This window comes from Eucyclogobius newberryi, unplaced genomic scaffold (assembly GCF_026437365.1).
Source record: "Eucyclogobius newberryi isolate DKJ021-1_F unplaced genomic scaffold, fEucNew1.0.hap1 SCAF_10, whole genome shotgun sequence".
Classification (NCBI taxonomy): Eukaryota; Metazoa; Chordata; class Actinopteri; order Gobiiformes; family Gobiidae; genus Eucyclogobius; species Eucyclogobius newberryi.
In genome coordinates this window covers 35,175,679-35,201,497 of record NW_027315724.1, presented here as the reverse complement: position 1 = coordinate 35,201,497, position 25,819 = coordinate 35,175,679, and the positions used below count along the sequence as shown (strand labels likewise).

General features: G+C 40.3%; 1 protein-coding gene across 4 annotated transcripts in view; it reads left to right on the top strand.

Moving 5' to 3' along the window:
* Positions 1-25,819, top strand: part of fam131ab (family with sequence similarity 131 member Ab) — a 36,566-nt gene that overhangs the window by 5,921 nt on the left and 4,826 nt on the right. For 3 of the 4 annotated variants that reach the window (XM_072455808.1, XM_072455816.1, XM_072455801.1), the window contains exons 2-4: positions 12,651-12,744; positions 13,944-14,123; positions 25,341-25,472. In XM_072455808.1, the coding sequence (XP_072311909.1) occupies positions 12,675-12,744; positions 13,944-14,123; positions 25,341-25,472 (382 nt within the window). In that variant the 5' untranslated portion in view covers positions 12,651-12,674. Of the gene's footprint in view, positions 1-3,343; positions 3,479-12,650; positions 12,745-13,943; positions 14,124-25,340; positions 25,473-25,819 lie in introns of those variants that run through there. The other variant, XM_072455824.1, reaches the window with a different exon arrangement.

Sequence of the window (25,819 nt, the reverse complement as noted above, 5' to 3'; positions counted from 1 at the left end):
TTTGGCTCTGAGTCCCCCGGCTCCGGCCCCGCCCCCCGGCTCCGGCCCCGCCCCCCGGCTCCGGCCCCGCCCCCCGGCCGGCGCCGTACCGCGTTTCCACAAAGGAGGAACTCATGAAACTGCGGAGAACAGTCGTCTTACCCGGAGATCGTCACGTTATCCCGTCGCAATACTGACCTAACCTAATACTGATGTGCAATTCTGTCGTATGTGCAATTACTGTGAAATTCATGTGCAATTACTGTGAAATTCATGTGCAATCTATGTGCTGTCGTGACACATATTCATGTGCAATTACTGTCGGGATCACATGCAATGGTATTTATGTATTTATTTGTCTATGGGAGTTTTTATTTATTTATAGGAGATCTTCTACTGAGAGTGTTTTTCAGACTTCCTATAAGTGATCTGTTCTTCTGTATCTACCTCTGTATCTACCTGCGTTGCACCAATGAAATTTCCCCATGTGGGACAATAAAGGAATATCTTATCTTATCTATAATAAGTTATTTATTCAACAGTCCACAAGTCTGCTGCTCAAATCTTATCGAAGTACAGAAAAAAGTGTCTTTCTTGACTTTAGCTTATAAGAAAGACTCTCTCCAAACCACTTCCCTTGTAGTTCTTTAAATGAAAAGCCTTCAATCGCTGCACTTCGTAGCCCGGGAGCTGTCCGTGGTTCTGAAATGCTTTGGCGCACATTAGGCTACAGGTTGAAGAAGAGACAGTGGATATGAAAGCTTAAACATGTGCTGTGACCCTTGACTCTTGATGTGTCTGCCGTCAGTGACATTTGCAGCTTGTTTGGTGACGTTTCGCCGTGAGGTGTCGAGGAGGGGACTTTGGCAAGAGCAGATTTTGTTGTAAGTTGTCTGTGCAATTAGTTTTTGCTGTATACTATTTTTGTGTTTTAGTTATTCTACTTTATTTGTTTGTTTATTTATTGATTCCATTATTGAATACCAGGATTTATTTTATTTTCACAGTTATGTGAATTGTTGTGTATTTTCACAAACGATGAAACTTTATTATGTTTTTATTGTTTGCAGTCTATATATAAATACGCTATTGTAGTTTCAAATCCTTTTAAAATGACACTGTTATGAAAACTATAACCGAATCAAATTGATAGGAACTGCAGTACTAATAGAGTTGGTTAGATATACAAATATTGATAGTATTGCAATTATTGTATTGGAGATAGATCAGTAAAATCGAGTAAGAACTTTAATAGAAAAATCCAATGTCATCTCCCAAAACACGAGTATAAAATGTCATCTCTGTTCTTTTGTGCTTAATGTTACGTGATCCGTTCATGTTTTGTGTAAGAACCAAGACATTTACAGGCCTTTTTTAAGCACATATTATTATTCTTTACACTATTGTTCACCCCAAGGTAGTTGACGTTGAAGTAATGTTGAAGAGCACACGGTTTTCCTCCTTCCACTCACTTCTCCCCTTCATGAAATGGAGACGAGGCTTTGGCTGCTGCCTGGGCCTCACCTGGCTGCATGATGTGGCATGGCTTGAAGCGGAGCATGGACGCACTGTAAATCATCTTATCTGGCTGGAAGCATCTCGCGGCAGTGGAATGCGATCTGATACACAGCTTTCACACTGACACTGATACGTTACTTATCGTTCACCATCAGATACGGACCACCCGCAACAATACTTACTGTAAGAGCAGCTGCTTGCTTTTTCGCCGTTCGATTGAGGGAAGACTCTGTTGAATGTTGTCGTAACTTGCTTGGGTTTTGAAGTTGTTTTTGGATTTATAACAAGAAACAAGATGCTGTGCCTTAATCAGAACGAGACGAAGCTAAACTAAAGACACCTAAATGAAAGTTGCAGTGAGTTATGGCAACATTATTTTTTTTCCAAATGTCACCATTCGTCATCGGCTGCTGCAGGTGTCGGGCATGGGTTGGCATGGCGACACAAACGTCTTGAAGTGGAATAAGGATGAACCAGTCCTTGTCATCTGTGGTTGAGTGTTCCTTCTGCAGTAAATCAAACACACCGATCAGACGTAACATTAAGACCTCCTAAAACAAACAAATGCAGAGCCTTTTTCTTTAATTTGGTCTCGTTTAACAGATATTGACCTCTAGGAATGGGACGAGAAACAATTTATGCAAGATTTTGAAATACCTTTTTATAACTAAATTGTGCTGTTCAGTTTACAAATTTGACCTCACATTTTGTAATATACTTTAAATGTTGTTGTCATTGTAGTAAGGCTGCAACGATTAATCAACTAATCATGACTTGTCCATTATAAAGAAATAATCATAGGCTTATTTTGATAATCCTAAATCTCTAAAACACATGCCAAAAGACCTTTTTATGACAAAGACAGTGGCGTTATTACATCCAAATGTCAAAAAAGAATACACATTTTCTGTTTTTCATCAATAATACACAACATTCTCTATCCAGAAGTCTTCAGTCACCAAACGTCAACCTTTATTTAGTTGATAATGTAATTAAAAAGTCTCAATGGACAACATAAATAATCGTTTGACTAGTCAACTAATCAATCGTTGACGACTACTAAAATAATAAATAGTGACAGTCCTACATTGTAGCTCTGCATGTTTAAACTGACACGAGCTCTTGTCCCATCCCTATTGACCACGGTAGTTTGGGAATATGTATTTTCTGCACGATAAGGCGCACTTAAAAGCCTTACATTTTCTCCAGTGCGCCTTATAGTGCAGAAAATACGGTAGATCAAAAGAATTGGCAAAATTCCTGTCAAAATTTAGCTTTCAAACCTTCACCAATCTTCCTTCATACCATTACATTTCCCCCTTTTTTTCTCACCAACAATTAAACCCACCCACTTCCTTGGACGTCCTTTAGAAGTAAAGCTTCTGTTTAGGCCTGTCACAATAACAATAAGTGCAATATATCGTTACAGAAAATATCATGATAATAATGCAAATACAATACAACAATTTTGAAACCGCTTTATGCCCCTTTTTCAAAATGAAAATAATGAGCCGGTGCAAATAAATGGCAGAATTAATTAGTTATTTATTATCTACGAGCTATTAATTCTGCTGCAAACATCTTTAGAGTACAACAGAAAACAACAAAATACTCAAAGAAACGGTGCACACAATACATACTCAGCCCAAAAATATTGTCTCACGTATCATCTATTGAATCCTATAAGTAATAGATGTGTTGTTTTAGTGCCATTGGTCATAAAGTTATGCCTGATCCCGGTTGATGTCCCCGCTCATCAGTATAAATGGACCTGTACGAGACTGTGTGGACCGACTACCACGTTTACGGCCGTAGCCTTCACGTGGCTCTCTCCTCGACAGTGGCGGGAGACGTGGCGCTGCGTGTGGACTGGAGCGCGGCCACTTCCGTTTCCGACCTGTCCGTTTTGGGGAACACTCGGACCGGCCTGGTGCGCAGACTCGCTCTCGCCGCACCTCTGAGGGTCCTGGACTTCGGCAAGGTTCGGCTCGTCTTTCCGCAGACATTTGACGCTGACGTAGACATCGCACGCAGTAGGTGTAGTCCAATGAGTGTGTCTTTAAACCCGAAGAATGATTGTTGAACGCCAAACACTCGAGGAACACTTGATACTGTGATGTTTAGATGGATGGGCCCAAAACCAGTGTCAATTTATTCATTGAGTCCAAGCAGAGTTACATCAACAGAAACTTGGTTCAGGTCTAAAAAAACAAAAAAAGGAACTAATTGGATATAAAAATTGATGAATTTAACACAACAAAGTGACATTTATTTGCTGAATCCGTTTGTGTCTGTGCTCCGTGGACCACATGTACAAACACACATTTCAACATACTTTTGAATGAACGCTGACTTTACTATTCAGCATCTCTGCTAGTTTAACATTTCGCTAATTGAAAATCCCTTATACAGTTACATTTAAGCAAATAATGAGATTTTTTGTCCACTTTGGCAGCTCAGATTTTTGCTCACAAATGTTGGTTTAGCTGGACATGGACAAACATAGACATTGTTTTTGAATATATGATCATTCATAACCTCACGATCAAGACTTTGAGTTGGATTTTCCATTGTCATTGTGAACAAAGGTTGAGCTCAGAAAGGCGTGACCCTCTAATCACTGCAGAGGTCGACTGTTCTGTTGCTGGGACATGACATAAATATTGTGCATGTTACAGCCCAACAACAGCAGGTCCATGTGGCATGTCAGAGGAACACGTAATCACAGTGTCTAACTCCAGTCATTTGCCTCATGAAGCAGAAAATTGTTTTCTCACCCTTCCTGCTTTAATAATTACCCAATTAATCAAGTCATCAATGTGCGTTTCAAACGTGGCTCTCCTTTCATTTTAGTTTTGAATTAACGTTAACAACTTTGTTTATGATGTGAATGACTTTTAGTGTAATTACAGTTTTCATAATAAAGAAAATGTGATTGTTTTTGGTTCAGGTAATTCCAAGTTGCAAAGTATAATTAGCATATGTTGCTTTTATAGCACGGCTTTAATCATGTCAATGACGTGTTTGGGGATTTTGAATCGAAAGGTTCACAGCAAATTCTTGTGATGTCAGAGCCACAAATAGAGACTTTGAAGAAAGAAATGTGAATATATTTGTATTAAATGGCACATATAAAAAGCCTGTTTTCTTTATGTTCATGAAATCATTGCTCAATATTCAAATATAATCAAGATGGATCAGTGTGAAGAATAACAGCCTTTTATATAGGGTTAGGTTTGTTACTGTTCTTAAAATGTCATATGGCATTAAAAATGGGCAATAAGTGCTTTTGTGAAGTGCTTTTGCTTTATTTTTACACTCTTCTGTTAGTTTAACATTTGTTCAAAGCAATTTGTGTTATGTGGACCTGGGACAAAAGCTTTTGCCTCTGACTGGAGAAGCAAAGTGGGATGAAAGTGCAGGAAATGTGTGGGAATGTCGGTTTGGGTGTTGAGTGATGACGGAGACGGCCCCGCCTCTTCTCCTCTTTTACCCACCGCTGAGTGCACCATCTGGGGCTGAGTGTGAGGTGTCACCGGGAGGCTGCCGTGACGATTAGCAGAGCAGGGAGAGAATAGCCTCATGCTAACAACAGTCTGTGTCTATTATTAAAACATGGCCAGGTTGTGAGAGACATAATGGTCTTGTCTTAAAGAGATGGTGGATACAGCATATTGTATATTCACTTATTGATGTAATGTGGTCCATTTGAGCTACTGAAGATTCACACCCCTGTATTTCTTATTCATAATAGTTTGTGTTTTCTGTTGAAGGACGTGACACTGGGCTCAAGTCAGTAATTACTTCATGATGAAACCCATAAATATTTGATCCTATTATATAATTACATACTGTGTTGTTGTTGCACTGATTTATCTTCATATGTAAAACTCGTTATGTTGTAGATCTATAGAAAATGTCTATGGAAAACGGAAAATTTTCGGCGAAAAACAGTCTGTTCCGAAATGGCATGTGTTCCATCCGTGTTGTTCTTGTTCCATGTGAGTGGTTTTCAAGTGTGCCAAAAATGGACTTCTTGTGTGAGGTGGGAGGGCCCCTTTGTGCTCCGGCCGCGGCTCCTGAACCTAAACGCACACGCTCTCATTAATTTGTCTTTTGTGAACGACGCTCAGCGCTCGGAGCATGACATCACCGGCGGAGATGTGCCATGGCGACCGGTTGCCATAGAAATGTTCCCATCCACCCCGTCTTCTTCGGCTGTATCCGGGGCCGGGCCGCAGAGGCAGCAGTCTGAGCAGAGAGGCCCAGACCTCCTGCTCCCCAGACACTTCCTCCAGGTCTTCCAGAGGAGTCTGTTCTCAGGCCACGAGGAGACAAACTGTACCAAGTCCCTGCAGCGTTTCCTGGTTTATCCACGGGAACTCCTCTCAAGAACACTAAATAACTAACTAACCCTATGAACCGGCGGAGGAAACTCATTTCGACCGCTTGTATCCGCGATCTTGTCCTTTGGGTCATTACCCAAAGCTCATAACCATAGGTGAGGGCAGGAACGTAGATTGACCGGTAAATGGAGAACTTTGCCTTTCGACTCAGCTGCTTCTTCACCAACAGTCCGATCCGCCTGTCCATCTCACGCTCCATCCTTCCCTCAGTCGTGAACAAGACCCCGAGATACTTGAACTCCTCCACTTGAGCCAAGGACTCTCCACCCACTATATTTTGACATGTCAATCTGTTTCCTCAGACGAACGCAAGCACATAATGTATATAGACTAGTATCATGTTCTGGTCATCTTTATTCTTAGTCTTTTAGTCTTGATAAAAGGAAAACATAGTCATAAGTGCATAAATGATTTAGTCTGATACTCCCAAATATTTGATTATATTGATTATTAGGGTTGGTTGGTACCGGGGAAAAAATAATAATAACTTCTAACTCCCCAAAGATTTAGACATTACTATCTTGCAGAAATGTGCCAATATGAACTCTATATTTGAAAAAAATAAGTGTAAAATGAATTAACATAAAAAGTTTGTATGTATGTTTACTCCGCACCTTTTAACAAAATGTCTTATCAAGCGCATTATACAAGCTTTAATATCTCCAATAGAATCTACCTGCCGCCGTCAGTCAGCTCTACTTTTCTCACTCGTTGTTCTCCTGACGACCTCTCCACGCTTTCTCTGCTTGTGTTATTCCATCACGGAGAGACTTTCCCGCTGCCGCAGCGTCGCGCCCTCGTGTTCAGCCTCCAGCACGTCCTCTGAGCGCGTGCGGGCCAAAGCACTCAGACAGTAATGGTTACACGTACGACCTGTTTTGTATTTATCCCGAACAAGAGACTGGAGATGTACAGTGTTTCCTTTGATGTGACTCTTGCCGTGTTCTGCGGGCCGGTGGGGGGAGCGGGCGTGGCCCACCGTGCCACATATGCAGCTGTCAGCCAGACCGAAGGAAAACAAGATTGCATCACACATGAATTTTTAAAACAAGGCCAAATGTTGTCTAGGAAAGTGTCTGAACTCTGGCTGCGTTTCAAAAGAGCAAAGTGGAAAAGTGCATTGGTTGTTGTGGAAGGATTACGACGATTGTGAGAAGAAACATCGTCATTTTATCATTATTATTATTGACACCACGGCCAAACAACAATGAAATTCTTCATTTTTCGTTCATTGATCACCATTTCTCTAGTTAATGACCAGCTTTATGAAATCAAACTTTCTAAATGATAAAGTAAAGTAAAGTAGCCATCTAAAGTAAAGTAGCCATCATCAAAGCAATGATCGGTCGACTGTTTGTCAACTTTGAGTGGAAAAAGCTCTCAAAACTATGACGTATCTCGATGTATCTGACCGAACAGCACTCAGAAGTCTACAACTGCACGGGTAATTATGAAAAAAACAACAATGTGTGCAGAAAAGAACAAGGAAAAGGTATATTTATTTGCGAACATGCCTATTAAACTCACGATTCACTCCAAAATCTTAAGATAACTCACTCTTTGTCTTCTCTTTCTGCTGTTGTCCCACGTCCTTATCACTCAAATCACATAAATAGTCAAATACTACAAAGACTAAGACCCTATCTACGGATTAATCAACTAAACGACTAAGGAACTAGAGCCCTAAATACAGTAAAATGAATTGCACTTAAACAGACGAATATGGAGTGTACATTGAATTAAACTGACTTAATTTTGCTTCTAAAATGGTCACAATTACTAATGATTTGTGCTTAAAATTACAGTATATTGTGACCTGAACAATGATAAATATGCGTGTCAAACCCTCCACCAGAAAAGTTACATAGTGCAGCTTTAAAGAAAAAAGATTGCTCCAAGAAAAGAGCAGAAACTTATAAAATGCAGGGAACAAATAGCTCTCCAGGGGAAATCAATTCTGCCTTATCCTCCAGCTCAAAGACATTCATCTATTTGGCATTTAAGCTGATATTTCCTTGCACTGAAGCTAATATGTTGTTGTTATTTATTGTATGGACAAAGAATTGTTAGTCTGAACAAAATGCGCCGTCTCCAAAAACGTTTCTTGAACATCTCCGACTGAAAAGCGTCCCGTGCTCATGTTCTCGTTGAGCGTACGCCATCTGTGACTGGAAACCACTGTCCTCAGGGGCCACAGGGGCCACAGGGGACTTCGAACTTCAAACAAAACCAGTATAAAGTCTCCTGGAGGATTTGTCGTGACTGAGCCAGATTATCCCGCTCTGATCTGGGAGGATTACGACGCCTCGCTGCTTTACGATCGCCCTTAAACGCGTCGTTGTTGTGTCGCAGAGTTCGACGCCGCACGGTCGCGATAAAGCGTCACGATGTCTTGCGTTTCGTCGTTCTTGAAGTAGTCGCGCACAGGTTTTCAAGTGGTCGGGGATTGGTTTGGGTGGTGGTCTTCGAAACTGGTTTAAAGTTTAAGATGAGGCCGCCTTAGACTTGAATTAAAGCCGTAGTTTTGTTGTGGCTTTGTTTCGTCGCGTATTACGAATGTATTTTCTTTGCTTTTGGTCCTTTTTTTGTTTGAATTTCCAGAGCTGAATCCTACTTTATCTCATGATCAGTGTCACTTTGGTGCTCGAATACGGCTCATGAATACATTTTGACTTCACAATAGGGTTGTCAAAAGTATCAAAAATAGCATATTAATTGATACTAAACTAAATAAACTTGATATTTATCTTAAAGTGTATGAATGTTTATAAAGAGGACCAAATGTGACGTTTCCAGAGCAGTTTTTGAATCTTGAGCTCTACAACATGACATAAAGAAAGTACTAATATGTTGTGTCTAAGTCTATTATCTATTTTGTCCATCTTGTGGTACTGAAATCGGTATTCTGTATCGAGCCTATTCCTTAACATCACAATCAAGTTTGAGATTCTAGTATTGACTATAGTTCACAGTAATATTACAGAGCTCATTTCTTCTGTCGAAGACGTCACGCCAGCTGCTTTTCTGATGAACTCACTGTGAACACTGGAGTTCCACAAGGTTGTGTTTTAGGTCCGTTGCTGTTTACCTTGTACACCTATAAAACTATCATTGATCTGGGATTATAGAGGTGGAAAATATTGTGTGCAGGAGCAAGAGAAACTGAACTCTTCCTAAATATATGGATTGGTCAGTAATTTTGGCGAAATCTATGGATGACACTGTAGTGCAAAGTGTTGAAAAGTGTACATTTCTGTGTGTGACTCTTTCGAACGACCTGAGCTGGCCTTCACACACAATTGTGAGTGCAATTGTTAACAAATCCCGACAGTGGCATTTCTTTTTAGGTAAATTGAAAGCTTTTATTCCAAACAAACAGATTATTTTCAGCTTTTATGTTTGTGCTACTGAATGTGTCCTCACGAGTGCAATAACAGTGTGGTTGGGAGAAAAGCGAGCTCCGCAGAGGCGTTCTCTCAGCCAGTAGGTGTGTTTCATTTCAGTCTCAGCTCATTGCCTAGGTACAGTAGGTGTGGAGCTGACGACCCTGCAGGACCTTTATAAACAGAAACTTTCTTTCTCAGGCATTATCAATTATTAATGACCCGCCTGATCATCTGCCAGTGACACATTCAAACTTCTTCCATCTGGGAAGTGCTATCGTGCCATTAAATGTACTACTTCCCGCCACAGCAGCAGTTTCTTCCCACAGGCAGAAACGATGCACTTTCATTTGCTCTTATCCTTTTCTAAATTATACATTTATAATGTGTGTTTTGTGTTTCCAAAACTCTTTTGAGGGTTGAATGCTGGACATGTCCAATCTGGTTCTTTTATGCTACAAATGGCAATGAGCTGAGACTGAAATGAAACACACCACACATCTTGTGTACACTGGCTTGTTTTTGTGTATTGTTGTCATGGTGCTAAAATGTCACTCAAGATTTTGAAACAAACAAAGGAATATAAAGAAAAATAATAGACTGTAATTTTCAGTACAAAATTATCTCTAACTCTATGTCTTTTACTAGCTCCAAATCATTCTAAAACTGTTCAGGAAAAGTCACATTTTGTCCTGTTTATGTGTCTGGTTTTGATACTAGTTTCAGCATCGATTATCGAGGATATGATTTTCAACACTTTTGAAAACCCTACTTTGGTGTGGTGAGATCGATAACTGGGTCTGAATGTCTCGCCCCTTTCTCTCACCTTTTCATCCCGCTTTCTGTCCTGTCCAGTTGAGACTGCAAATCAAAAACATTGACTGAAGGGCACAAGAAATAAAGACATTTAAAATTGCTCTGTGTATCGTTTCTGCCCCATTTGTCCACTAGATGGCGCTGCTTTGATCAGAACGTTTCACAGTATGACTACATTTCCCCAATTGTTTTTATTGGTCAAAAAAAACGTAACAAACAGGAATTCTCCACAAATTGAACTGTAACTTGACCGAGCGTCTTCATCTGTTTGTCTCCATGGCGATGCCGTATTGCAGAACATCTCCCTGCATTTTGTTTAGCGTAGTTCATGTGTTATTTTTCATTGTTTTATGTTGCGCTGTAATTTTCTAATTTTATTCTCTTACAAGGGCAATAAGACGCTACGCCAATGCTACGCTAATGCTACGCCGCGCGCCTTTAAAAATAACAAAGAGTTGACCTTATTGGACCTCTCTCACCTCGCCATACCTCACTTAATGACTTTGAAAGAAAAGCAAAGCCACACAAAGGCGTTATTGTTCCCCGTTCTTCACAAACGGTAGTGTGCGCACGTATTTGCTCACCCGACACCACGATGAAACTGCGCCGTCAGCCGAGTGTGGCGGCCCCGATTAGGTAACGCACTGCTCCGGGCGCGGGACCTTAACTGTCGCTGCGCCTTTCCCCACGTGAGCGGCAGGTAACACTCGAGATCCACCGTGGAGGCGCTGGAGCTTTGTTATGACCCTGTTTTTTACGCTTCTCTCACTTGGCAAAATGCACCGTTACGCGCATCACGTTTGGTTTAGAGTCGAGTGTTTTCAGGACACACAAAACTCCACGTTGTTATCATTATTCGTTGAAATATTGGTACGATTCAAAATTGTGCATTAAAGTTACTGACATAAAGTGATGATGGTCCGATTTGAATCATTTTGAGCCAATATATCCGATGTTTGTCTTACTGTCGAGGCCAAAACTGATCAAGTCGTAGTCTAGTTCACAAATTAACGTTTCACTTTTGTAAAAAAATGAAAAATAATTGTATTTATCTTGTATGTGGTAAACACTTATGGAGTGATTGTGTAAACGTGCAGACTTATTTCTTTGTCTAATTTACCTCCTGTCTCACAGAGGACAAACGCACACATGGACTGGGGCAGTGCAGACAAATATATCACCAATAACTGATATACCATCGTAAAAAATATATATATATATATTCCACACATAACAACCAATCCTGTTGTCGAGGTTCAACAGTAAATGATTTGAATAAAATATGACTTTCTGTGTTTGTCCAGGCTTGGGAACGGTACACACAGTAGTTTCTATAGTAGTGCACTGGGTTTGGATAGAAATTATAATGACAGATTAATAGCCAATGAAATATTTAAGTGTATATCATATTTTAAAGCCCCATTCACACATGCAGCCTGACCTGGAAATGTACCTGGCATTTCACCGAAGCGAGGTGTGAACAAAGAAGACTTTTGCTGTTAGAAGGTTTTTTTAATGTATTTCAGGGCAGTAAAAACATCCAGAATAAAGTAAATGCAAGATATGTTTAAATAGTCCTCTATAAGCAAATGAAATGGGCTGAAAAACAGGACATAAAATAGCTCTTCAAGCTTGTATTTAATGTACATTGTCTCTTCTTCATAATTAATCAACCCTGGCATTTTATAATGTACTTCCTCTGTTGTCGTAGTGAAAATGCGTTTAATTGTGTGGTGTATTTGCGTTATGTATTGTTATCTGATGTTGCACCTCGCACCAGCTGAAGAAGAGGAAGAGACAGCTGGCTTCCTCAACAAACCATTACTTTCCTAATTAGACCTGAGGCTCATTCCACCAGCGGCACAAGTGAAGTTAACGCTCCACACACGGCCGCGCTGGAGTTAAACACAGGCAATCGCATTTGTTCAGAACCTTTATTTGAATCTGAGGCAAATCAAACGCTTTTCGTAACACCAACAACCTGGAACGTGGCACGGTTCGGCATTAAACCAAACCCACCAGGCCAGGTCAAAGGTCACGGGTCTCGTTTATCTAATTATACGTGGAATTCTTATTAAAAGTGCATGTACCGTCACAACGTAAACTTCTTCAAACTGTCTCGCTCCTCTCTTTGAACACGGGTCTTCCTCGTCTCTGAAAGCCGAAATGAGCAAAGTTTTGAGAAATGTAGAAAGTTGTTTTTTTTATAGATCACAAATGTAAGACATGGAAAGACACACGCGCTTCATAAATGAGTAAAAGAAAAGGGTGCGTACAGTGGCAGTCCCTCCATCGATCAGTCGGTACGTCACTTGCCTTTGTTGGTCTGCAGCTTGTGGCTCACGGGAGGACGCCGTGATTAAAAATACATCGTTTCTCTCGGCCTTGAAGTACAAAGACGCTGTTGAAGTGGTTTGAAAAAGCGGAGTCCCCGAGCTGCCGGGTTTCCTCTTGAGTTTCAGTGATGGATTCTGTCACGATCACACTGCCTCCCTCTGCTCCCGCACGTCTCTCGTAACATGTGCCTTTTTGTCCTGTTTGGTTTCAGGTGAATGTTGACGACACCATTGAAATGTTGCCCAAATCTAGACGAGCTCTGACCATACAGGAGATCGCGGCGTTGGCGCGGTCTTCTCTGCACGGTAAGTTCAAAATCCTGTCTATTTTTTATCTGCCCGAATTTATTTTATAGAAATAATAGAGGATTTTTTGCAGATTTGAGAACTCAGGCGACTGTTTAAAAATGTGCGCACTCACCCCCCTCCCTCCTGTTTCCAAGAGGCCGCCTCCCATCAAACCTCGTGAACGGAACTGCCGCGCTGCTACACGTGCGTTTGTTTATTAGCACAACGGATCGCATCGCATCTCTCGTCTCCGCAGATTTCCGTCTCTTCTGAGCTCGAACACAGTCTTTCTCTGTGGTCATTTTGTGCTTTACACTGAAGGAACTTGCTAAATACACACCGGCATATCAACCGTGCATGCGCAACAGGGAAACGTGCTGCTATCCTGGGAACGAGGCGGCAGGTGTGCAGTAGCACGCAGGGAATGATTGACATGAGGGAGAACTACTCGGCTGTCCACGCCAAAAATCCTCAATTATTGCTTTAAGGGTTGTACAATATTAAATCAAAAGTAAGATATATGTTTTACTATGTTAAATCAAAAGTAGGATATATGTAACTTTAGATTAATATTACTTAAATGATTGTAAAGTCAGTGAAAATAGGCATTTGCTGCAAATATTTTTTTTACGTAAAGACCAATTGATTAATTTATAGTATTTTAGTATTTTTATTATTATTATTTTGAACCATCCTTTACATGTATTATTAATAACAGTGTAGTTGAGGGCATTTGCTATAAACGTTATGGAATAATAATTTTACTGCACTAAAATAAATTTGGCATTTGCTGATTGAAAAAGATTAAATTGTGAACCATCTAAAAAAATAATAAATCAAATTGCGCTTCTCTTTTAGGTCTTCATATACAGTAAAGTGCATATGATTAAATAAATAAAGTGTCAGTCAATACATCTTCATCAAATATCAGAAGAGACAAAAACCATGTTGACTTTTTAAAAACAAAACATATAATAGTTACAAATTCAAAAAGGAGTTTTTTTCTAGTCACAGTATTTATTGCTATACATGCAATAAGCTAAGATGTATACTTTTTCTCTGTAAGAACCATGTTGAAGTATGACTTATTCATTTAATCACTCTAGCAGTTGCACAGCTCCTATGTAACTTGATCCATCACTTCCCACGTCTGCAGCAAACATTAGCCACCACTGCATGTAACAGAGAGCATCCTCATGTTTCTCTGTTGTTGGTAGGTATCTCCCAGGTGGTGAAGGACCATGTGACCAAGCCCACAGCCATGGCTCAGGGCCGAGTGGCTCATCTGATCGAGTGGAAGGGCTGGTGTAAGCCAATGGAGGCCCCAGCGCTAGAGTCTGACTTCAACTCCTACTCCGACCTGAGCGAGGGCGAGCAGGAGGCGCGCTTCGCTGCAGGTGACGAGCTCTGACTCTTAGTCATGTGTGTGTGGAAATAGAGCAAGAGGATTTCCCAAACAGGCTGCCCTTCACTCAATAGAAAAACTGCAGACACGTTTTTCCTTCGACATGCACAACATGGTTAGGACGACCCTTCTGCCAGGTCGTCCTAACCATAACTCACGAAACAACCCCAAGCACTTCACTGTCGCCCCCCACTGCTTTAGGACGGTTTCTCCAGCTGCATTGCAGGACGGGTCGAATGAGGAGAAGCAATGTCTGTTCCGTGACACTAAAGTATTCCTTACATATTATGCAAAATTGAGTTTTTGAGCAAATTTCCCAGATGTGTGACGTTGTAGGTAGTAATCTGGAGGGTCTTTCCTGCTGTTTTTAAGGCCATAAATCATATCTGTTAAGTACATTTGTGTGCACATCTACATGCCTGTGGACGGCGCGCCAACACAAATCCCGATGAGGGAACACATTACGTGTAATGTGTTGCCTTCAATATTTACATAGTTTTCAGTTCTAATGTATAAAATGCACAGGAGCATATTAAAATGCGGGTAACAAAGCAAATGCATAACAACATAACTGTAGCTAATACTTTACCTGAAACACAATCTCTACTGCTCCATCTTGTAACGTTTGTGGACATCGACACTAATGATCAAGAAATACCCCACAGTTCTAGTACAGTTAGTTCTGCCTTGAGACTACTGTCTAAAATATGATTAGATTAGAAGTATATTGGTTTAAATGAAGACATTAGGGCCTCTCATCCTCATATTGGAGCTGCTCTGATGCCCTTGATAGTAATTTAGCGCTGTACACGATTATCTATGCAAGATAAAAGACACATTTGACGCTCTTCCGTACACACTCTTTGTACACACTCTTCGTACACACTCTTCGTACACACTCTTCGTACACACTCTTCCGTACACACTCTTCCGTACACACTCTTCCGTACACACTCTTCGTACACACTCTTCGTACACACTCTTCCGTACACACTCTTCGTACACACTCTTCGTACACACTCTTCCGTACACACTCTTCGTACACACTCTTCGTACACACTCTTCCGTACACACTCTTCGTACACACTCTTCGTACACACTCTTCGTACACACTCTTCGTACACACTCTTCCGTACACTCTTCCGTACACACTCTTCCGTACACACTCTTCCGTACACACTCTTCCGTACACACTCTTCCGTACACACTCTTCCGTACACACTCTTCCGTACACACTCTTCCGTACACACTCTTCGTACACACTCTTCGTACACACTCTTCGTACACACTCTTCGTACACACTCTTCGTACACACTCTTCCGTACACACTCTTCCGTACACACTCTTCCGTACACACTCTTCCGTACACACTCTTCCGTACACCTTCAGGCGTTCTCCTGATCACGCTCTCCTCCTCTTTGACCCTCCTCCAATGCTCTTCTATCGCCTCTGTTTTCCTGCCCAATGGTTCCCTCCCCTCCACCCTCTCCCCCTCTGCACACTCTCAAGGTTAATTTGCACAGTAAGTTTTTGCTCCTGGCCACTGCCACCATGACGGAGCACTTTTTCTGCATGCCACCGCTGTTCTTTCTCTCTTTTTATGCTCTCTCTAGCTCTCGCTCCTCTCTGATGGCAAGGCAAGGCAAGGCAAGTTTATTTGTAGAGCACATTTCATACACAAGGCAATTCGAAGTGCTTCACAGCAGGAAAAATGCATTCAAATCACAAAGAAATTACAGAAACAGAAATACAATAAAATTAACTAAATTAAAAATTATCAATCCAACTGATTTTCTAAACTAATAAAATCACAAACAAAAGAGAAGAGTGCAAAGAAAAAATCCTTTCAGTCATATGCACAGCTAAACAAAACTGTTTTTAGCTTAGATTTGAACATTGTCAGAGTAGAAGCCTGTCTCACGTCTTCAGGAAGACTGTTCCAGATTTTAGCTGCATAAAACTGAAACGCAGATTCCTCATGTTTAGTCCTGACTCTGGCACCAGCAGGAGGCCGGTCCATGTTTAGTCCTGACTCTGGCACCAGCAGGAGGCCGGTCCATGTTTAGTCCTGACTCTGGCACCAGCAGGAGGCCGGTCCATGTTTAGTCCTGACTCTGGCACCAGCAGGAGGCCGGTCCCTGAGGTCCTCAGAGTCCGAGATGGTTCATATGGCTCTAACATATCCAAGATGTACTTTGGTGCTAGGCCATGGAGAGACTTGTACACAAGCAGAGCTGCTTTAAAGTCTATTCTCTGAGCCACAGGGAGCCAGTGCAGAGACCTGAGCACAGGACTAATGTGATCATACGTCCTGGTTCTAGTCAGGACCCGAGCAGCAGCGTTCTGGATGTACTGCAGCTGTTTTACAGCTTGTTTGGAGAGGCCAGTGAGCGGCCGTTACAGTAGTCTAATCTACTGGAGACAAACGCATGGATAAGTCTCTCTAAATCTGGTTTTGACACTATATTTTTGATTTTGGCAATGTTTTTTAGATGGTAAAAAGCTGCTGATGTTATTGATTTGACGTGACTATTATAGTTCAAGTCTGAGTCCATTATTACCCCCAGATTTCTAATTTGGTTTGTAGGTTTTAGAGCGAGACTCTGGAGGTGACCGCTAACACTTTCTCTTTGTTTCTGTGGAACAAAAACGATTATTTCAGTCGTGTCTGAGTTCAGCTGGAGAAAGTTGTTTTGCATCCACAAACTGATCTGTTGGATGCAGTGACAGAGTGAATCTACTGGTCCATAGTCACCTGCCGATAGTGAAACATAGATCTGACTCGTCTGCATAATTGTGATAGGACACATTTTCACTGCGTATCAACTGACCTAACGGCAGCATGTAGAGGTTGAACAGAAGGGGACCCAGGACTGACCCTTGGGGCACTCCACAGGTCAGGGTCATGTGGTCTGAGACACAGCTACCAATTTCAACAAAGTACTTCCTGTCTTCCAGATAGGACCTTAACCAGTTTAGGGCAGTGCCAGTGATGCCCACCCAGTCCTCTAGTCTCTGTAAGAGGATCCCATGATCGACAGTGTCAAAAGCAGCACTCAGATCTAACAGAATTAAGACTGAGGCTTTGCCCGTGTCAGTGTTCAGGCGGATGTCATTTGTCACCTTGACAAGAGCAGTCTCAGTGCTGTGATGAGGTCTAAAACCTGACTGAAAAACATCAAATGAGTTGTTTATTAAGAGGAAATCTGTGAGCTGTTGGTAAACAACCTTTTCAAGGACTTTGCCCCAAAATGGTAGATTAGAGATGGGCCGGTAATGACTCAGTACTGCGGCATCAAGACTGCTCTTCTTTAGGAGAGGCTTTATGACCGCAGTTTTCAAAGACATTGGGAATGTTCCAGATTGAAGCGACATGTTAACTATGTGAGTGAATGGTGCTAACAAACTGTTCAGCACAGACTTTAGAAATTTGGTGGGTAACACATCCAGGCAGCATGTAGATGAACTCAGACTGGTGATGATCTCATGGACAGTTTTGTCAGTTACTGGTGCAAAGTGAGTTAGCTCTAAGTGTCTTGGTGGTTTTAGGGTAATTTTTTGCATTGTGGGATTTATAGCATTTTTAATGCCCTGAACTTTGTCATTAAAGAATAATACAAACTCATTACACTTGGATGTGGAAATGAGTTCTAACGGCAGCTGAGCTGGAGGGTTTGTTAATCTGTTTACTGTGGCAAACAGGACACGCGAGTTGTTACTGCAGCTTCCAATTATTTCAGAAAAATATCTTTCCCTAGTTCTACATAAGATTAGGTTGTACATGTTCAGCTTTTCTTTTTAAATCTCTTTTTGAACCTGGAGCTTTGACTTGCGCCATTTCCGTTCGGCCCTGCGGCACTCCCTTTTCTGTGCCCTGACCGAATCATCATTTCTCCACGGCGCCTTCTGCTTATTTTTAACCATTTTAGCCTTTATAGGGGCGATGGTGTCCAGAACATTCAAAACACTAGATGTAACAGAGTTCAACAAATCATTTACATTAGAACATGAGACATTTTCAAAGTTTATCATTTCCATAAACAGTGCACCTGTGCCATCACTTAAGTGTCTCCTCTGAACAACTGCAGGACCAACCGGAGGTTTGGGAGAAACAGACAGGTCAAAGAAGACACAGAAATGATCAGACAGAGCAACATCGATCACATTAACATTTGAAATATTTACCCCCTTTGTAATTATGAGATCTAGAGTGTGTCCTTTGCTGTGGGTGGGGCCTCTCACATGCTGAGTAAGACTGAATGTTTCAAGGACAGCATCAAGCTCTTTAGCGTTTCTGTCACAAATATTATCAACATGCACATTGAAATCACCTGTAATGACCAAACCATCAAAGTCTGTGCATACGACTGAAAGCATCTCAGTAAAATCATCAATAAAACTTTGGCAGTGCTGGGGAGGCTTGTATAAAACAATGAAGAGAATGGATGGAGACCGTTTTAGCTCCATTTTAAAGGATACATACTCAAATGATGAAAACACCCCAAAAGACAACCTGCGGGTAATTATTTCATCTCTAAAGACAGCACAGACTCCACCCCCTTTTTTTTTTTCTCGTGTTTCAGATTCAAACTTAAAGTTGGGTGGAGCAGATTCTATCAGAACTACATTTCCTGTGTTTTTGTCAAGCCATGTTTCAGTTAAAAACATAAAATCAAGATTATAAGAAGAAATAAAATTATTAATTAAGAGAGATTTGTTACATAAGTATCTGACATTTAGCACAACAAGTTTCAGACTAGTTTCAGTGGGACTGGGCTTTATCTTTTCACAGGGAATATGAATCACATTTCTCAGATTGGGCCTGACTCGCATTTTGTTTTTCCATCTGTGTGATGATGTGGCTACAGAAATAGCACTAGGGCTCTTTTTACATAGGGCCCCGGGTTGGTTTGATTTTTAATGTGACAATAAGTCCCGGCAACGCTGAGACCCAGTGCATCCTAGCTATGGGAGATACCAGGTGAAAGGCGAGGTTCGATGGGTGGTGGGGCTTTTGTAGCCAAGGAGAGTTTGGGACCAGGTGAGAGGCGAGGGGGGATGGGTGGTGGGGCTTTTGTTGGTGTAGTCGGCTTGTGCAGGGACATAGCCCTTGCTATATTCTGCGTGAGTGGAGCCATCTTAATGCCTGATTTGATCAGACTTTCAAAATGGCTGGGAAGGCCCATGGGTGAGAGTGGAGATGAGAAAGAGAATGATGAATCTTTAGTGGGAGTAGATGTTGCAGGGGGAACCCAGGGCTGGTGTGAAGGCAGGGGCGATGACAGGGATGTTGTTGGGCTTGTCACAGATGGGTCCAAGGCCTTTGAAGATTGTTCCTTTGCTGGAGGCGGTGGAGGTGAATGTGGAGCAGCTGGAGCTGAATCCTTTGCTGGTGGTGGTGGAGCAGCTGCTGATGAATCCTTTGGTGGAGGCTGAGGTTGTGGTGCTTTTTATGTTGAAACATTGGCTCGGTCTCTGGCTGATGGAGCAGGAATTCTTCTCTCATTCCTCTCTTCTAACTATCTGCTCAGGACCCTGTCCAGGCCCAGTCCAATGCCTCAGAGCGTGGAGCAGGTTCTCTGTCAGCACCCTCACTCCACCTCTGCATAGGTGGGGGCCATTTATCTTAAACAGGTCCTCTCGTTTCCAGAATAGATAGAAGTTCTCAATGTAGTGTAGTCCTCTCGGGGGAACACTCTTTGGACAGCCATGTGTTCAGCTGAAGAAGCCGGCTAAACTTGTTTATCCTCCTGTCGATGTTTGGAAGAGGTCCACTTATGAATGTTTTGATTTCCATTTTATCAAGCACGTCGAATAACTTCAAGAAGTCTTTTTTTCAAAACTTCAGTCTGTTCCCGCCGCATGTCCACTGCACCCACGTGCACAATCAGCTGTTTAGCTCCTCCATGCTTAGCCATAATATTTGGAAGGAGTGACGTTATCTCAGAAACAGTGGCGCTTGGAAAAGAATGTGTGTTTATCTTTTCATGCGTCACGTGACTTATCGCGCCGTCCCCAACCAAAACAATCTGCGTGACCTTGGCTCCTGGCACAGATCCTCCTCGCTGTATTTTGGCCACGTCATCTTTCCTTTTTTCATTTAATTAAAGTCCATTCTACTGTAGCTGCTGCTGTTGTTTGATTTTGGAAAAGAAAAATGGCTGTGTGGGTGGGTCTTTGTGATTTAATGCACTTTTTCCTGTTGTGTGAAGCTCTTTGAATTGCCTTGTGTACAAATTGTGCTCCACAAATACACTTTAGCAGTTAAAGTCTGATTTTGTTCAGTTTAGATGCAGGCGTTCCCTTGTCATGATTTGTGTTAATTCACCACCTACTGGCAGCAGAGGAAATTACCAAACGGCAACAAACTAAAGCTAGCTTGCCCTGACATGCTAATGCAAGCATGCAGTTGTTCTGAGCCTTTCGGCAGTTAAGTTAATTTAAAAGAGTTCAGGAGAGTTTGGAGCTCTACTTATGATGTCATAAATCCAGAAGACTTTAAACAGAGTGTTTCTCTGAGGATCTATGACCTCATAAACAAGATTATTTAAACACGCAAATAAATTAGGCCACGTACAACTCTAGGTATGTTTTTTAAGTTAAAACATCATGTTAACCTCTAACACTGCAGTGCTTCTTCATAAAGATAAAGAACTAAACAAAGAATACTGTACTTAAAACTATCACTGTCACACACTTCCACATTACAGGTACTGCAGTCGAAGCCAGTCTATGAATTCAAGAAGCTTTTAATATTTTATACCTAACCTAAAGATCTCTGAATCTCCAAAAGAGCAGAGTTTGTGTGTACTGGATCTAAAAGCCGCAGCGGAGGATGAATGAGTGGATCGATGCCTCTCTGTAGGCTCGATGCATGAATACTGAGCATTGACCAGGGCACAGAGACACGCCCGCTTTGGAGAGGAGACAGAAGGGTTTAAATCAAAATGAGAAGGGGGAGACCTCGGAGGAACAAGGCAACAGCCGGCCTAAAGCGAGTCAGCGATGTGTCAGTCAATGGAAAAGGCTCAATAGCAGTGAATGAACTGTCGGAATACTAAACAGACGGAGGAAGTTCTGTGATCTGCAGAGAAAGTATACTTCGAGGTAGAAAGCTGCTCCATTATAGGTTGCTTTCATTTTCTAGAGTTTGATATTGTCATAGTTTGAGATGGAAGCCAGTGGTCTATAATATCCAAGGTTATGTTAAGATAAGATGACTTGTATTTGTCCCACAATGGGGAAATTCCAGTGTTGCAACAAAGATTAGGCACAGAAATAAATAATAAAATAACAGATATCTTATTAAAACAGAAGAAAAAAAAATCTTATACTCTTAATAGAAATAACACTGTTATTTACAGTTGTTATATGGACAGAACATATTGCACCAGGATGATATTGATGATGATATTATGTCACAGAATTGCACATGATTGTGACAGTATTGCACATGATTATGGCAGTATTGCACATGATTCTGACTGATTATGACAGTATTGCACATGATTATGACAGTATTACACATAATTATGACAGTATTGCACATTATTATGACAGTATTGCACATGATTATGACAGTATTGCACATGATTATGACAGTTTTGTACATGATTATGACAGTATTGCACATGATTATGACAGTATTGCACATGATTATGACAGTATTGCACATGATTATGACAATATTGCACATGATTATGACAGTATTGCACATGATTATGACAGTTTTGTACATGATTATGACAGTATTGCACATGATTATGACAGTATTGCACATGATTATGACAATATTGCACATAATTATGGCAGTATTACACATGATTATGAGAGTATTGCACATGATTATGGCAGTATTGCACATGATTATGACTGATTATGACAGTATTGCACATGATTATGACAGTATTACACATAATTATGACCGTATTGCACATGATTATGACAGTATTGCACATGATTATGACAGTATTGCACATAATTATGACCGTATTGCACATGATTATGACAGTATTGCACATGATTATGACAGTTTTGTACACGATTATGACAGTATTGCACATGATTATGACAGTATTGCACATAATTATGGCAGTATTACACATGATTATGAGAGTATTGCACATGATTATGGCAGTATTGCACATGATTCTGACTGATTATGACAGTATTGCACATGATTATGACAGTATTACACATAATTATGACAGTATTGCACATGATTATGACAGTATTGCACATGATTATGACAGTTTTGTACATGATTATAACAGTATTGCACATGATTATGACAGTATTGTACATGATTATGACAGTATTGCGCATGATTATGACAGTATTACACATTATTATGACAGTATTGCACATGATTATGACAGTATTACACATGATTATGACAGTATTGCACATGATTATGACAGTATTGCACATGATTATGACAGTATTACACATGATTATGACAGTATTGCACATGATTATAACAGCATTACACATAATTATGACAGTATTGCACATGATTATGACAGTATTGCACATGATTATGACTGTATTGCACATGATTATGACAGTATTACACATGATTATGACAGTTTTGCACATGATTATGACAGTATTGCACATGATTATGACAGTTTTGCCCATGATTATGACAGTATTGCATATGATTATGATAGTATTGCACATGATTATGACAGTATTACACATGATTATGACAGTATTGCACATGATTATGACAGTATTACACATGATTATGACAGTATTGCACATGATTATGACAGTATTGCACATAATTATGACAGTATTACACATAATTATGACAGTATTACACATAATTATGACAGTATTGCACATGATTATGACAGTATTGCACATGATTATGAAGCTGAATGACACGTGTTCAGGGCTAACAGTGTTTGTTGCGTCTGACAGCAGCAGAAGGGTTGAGCTGTGAAACCTCCTTCACATGATAAAGTTCAATATTTAACTTGATCTTGTTTTTGTTTGGCATTGGCTTCACAAACCTTTAGTATTAAAAAATGTGACCCCTTTTAAAAGATGATGTGAAAAACTAATTTCACCTGACTTTAAGAGTTATGCTTGATTTGGTTTTGTGTGGATTCTAACCGTATAAACCAAGTAAACAAACCTGCAATATTGCTTCTGACAGCTACAAATATGCACTTCTGTCGTTTTGGCATTTCCGATCGAGCGGGAATTCCGTTGACTTAAGTTGCAAACGACTTTGTCTTTGTCTGCGTTGAACCTTAACTCCATTAGACATTGGTCCTTAAAATGAACACATTTTTCATTCAAAATATCAGAAACATTTCAATACAGATCAGATTCATTATAATTGTGTGGATTTGTTGAGCTTATTTACTCCCGTAGACCCAGTGACAGAGGGAACTTAAAGGGTCTAAAGTTGAACGCACACACACACATACACACACACACACACACACACACACACATACACACACACACACACATACACACAAACGCACACACACACACAAACACACACACACATACACACACACACACGCACACACACATACACGCACATACACGCACATACATGCACACACACACACATACACACACACGCACACACACATACACACACACACACACATACACACACACACACACATACACGCACATACATGCACACACACACACATACACACACACGCACACACACATACACACACACACACACACACACACATACACACACACACACACACACGCACACAAACGCACACTCCCTTCACACGTGTATGGTTAATTAATTACGTGGCGTGTTACAAGGTTGTTACACAGCACCCCTGACCTTTCCAAGCGCACAGGCTGTTGTAAAGCAGCTCTCATGTGTTTGTCATGCGCAGATGATAATATCAGGCGTGTCGCCCATAGCAATGGATCACAATGTAATTATAGACTATTAACAGAATCCATCTTTGTATCTATTGCTTTCCAACTCGTGTCAAGGCCTTGAGTACGACTACTTTTTAACGTATCAGCGGTGGTACTGTGATTCCGACTACTACGTTTTTGAACAAAGGGATGTTTTTAAATTTTGTTTTACTGTTATTTTGTTTACTTGTCACAGTTATTTTTGTTACAGTTATTTTGTTTACTTGTTTATTTTGTTTGCTTGTTACAGTCATTTTGTTTACTTGTTTATTTTGTTTACTTGTTAGTCATTTTTTTACTTGTTACAGTTATTTTTGTTAGTTATTTTGTTTACTTGTTTATTTTGTTACAGTCATTTTGTTTACTTGTTTATTTTGTTTACTTGTTACAGTCATTTTGTTTACTTGTTTATTTTGTTTACTTGTTACAGTCATTTTGTTTACTTGTTTATTTTGTTTACTTGTTACAGTCATTTTGTTTACTTGTTACAGTTATTTTTTTTACTTGTTACAGTCATTTTGTTTACGTGTTACAGTTATTTTTTTTACTTGTTACAGTCATTTTGTTTACGTGTTACAGTTATTTTGTTTACTTGTTACAGTCATTTTGTTTACTTGTTACAGTTATTTTGTTTACTTGTTACAGTTATTTTGTTTACTTGTCAGTTATTTTTGTTACAGTTATTTTGTTTACTTGTTACTGTTATTTTGTTTATTTCTTACTGTTATTTTTGTTTACTTGTTACAGTTATTTTGTTTACTTGTTACAGTTATTTTGTTTACTTGTCAGTTATTTTTGTTACAGTTATTTTGTTTACTTGTTACTGTTATTTAGTTTATTTCTTACTGTTATTTTTGTTTACTTGTCACTGTTACTGTCATTTTCTTTGTTTTGTGTTTGAATAAAAACATATTATAATAATAACCAGTAACATTTTGTATATTTTTAAGACTTTTTGGTTGGAAGATGAGGGTTTACATAAGACATAATTGTAATGTTTAGTCGTTTGACCAATTGACCGAAACAATAAATGTAACATTAATGAATCAAGCTTGGAGTATTTTAATTGAATAAAAGTAAACATCAACAACAACAGTACAATGAATAAATATAAATACAAACACACTGTCTGAAATGTGACCCTCCAGTTTTAATTCCACATTCTCCTGACCTGGCAACGCGACCACAACCGCGCATCCCCGGCTCTGCGGCTTGTTTCTATGACGACCCTTGTACTCGCTCGCTCGCTGTGTTGTTTATGCCTTATGTTTATTTGTTTGTGTTGGCGCAGGTGTGGCGGAGCAGTTTGCCATCGCCGAGGCGAAGCTGAGGGCCTGGTCCTCTGTCGACGGCGACGAGTCCAACGACGACTCATATGACGAAGATTTTCTGCCCGCCAACGAGCCGTCCACACAGAGCACAGGTAGAACATGCATGTGGCGCGTGGGATCAGTAAAAACACATATTCTCTCATTGCACGGCAGAAATCCGCAATCTTTTCTACAATTCTAATCTTCATTTCAATTGTGTTTTAGTTATTTAACTCAGAACTGGGGAATGAATTGAGTTGAATTGAGATTTAGACAAGAATATGTTTTGATTTTTTTTTTATCGAGAACAAATCATGTCGTTTTATTGTTTATGTTCATGAAAGCGACACTGAAAGGTATTTTTATTTTGTTTTGTAGAAGAAAAAATAGAGATTGATCAATGTAAGTAAAGAATTTAATCTTAAAGGTGGTATGTACGATTTTTTTTCAGCAAATTTTT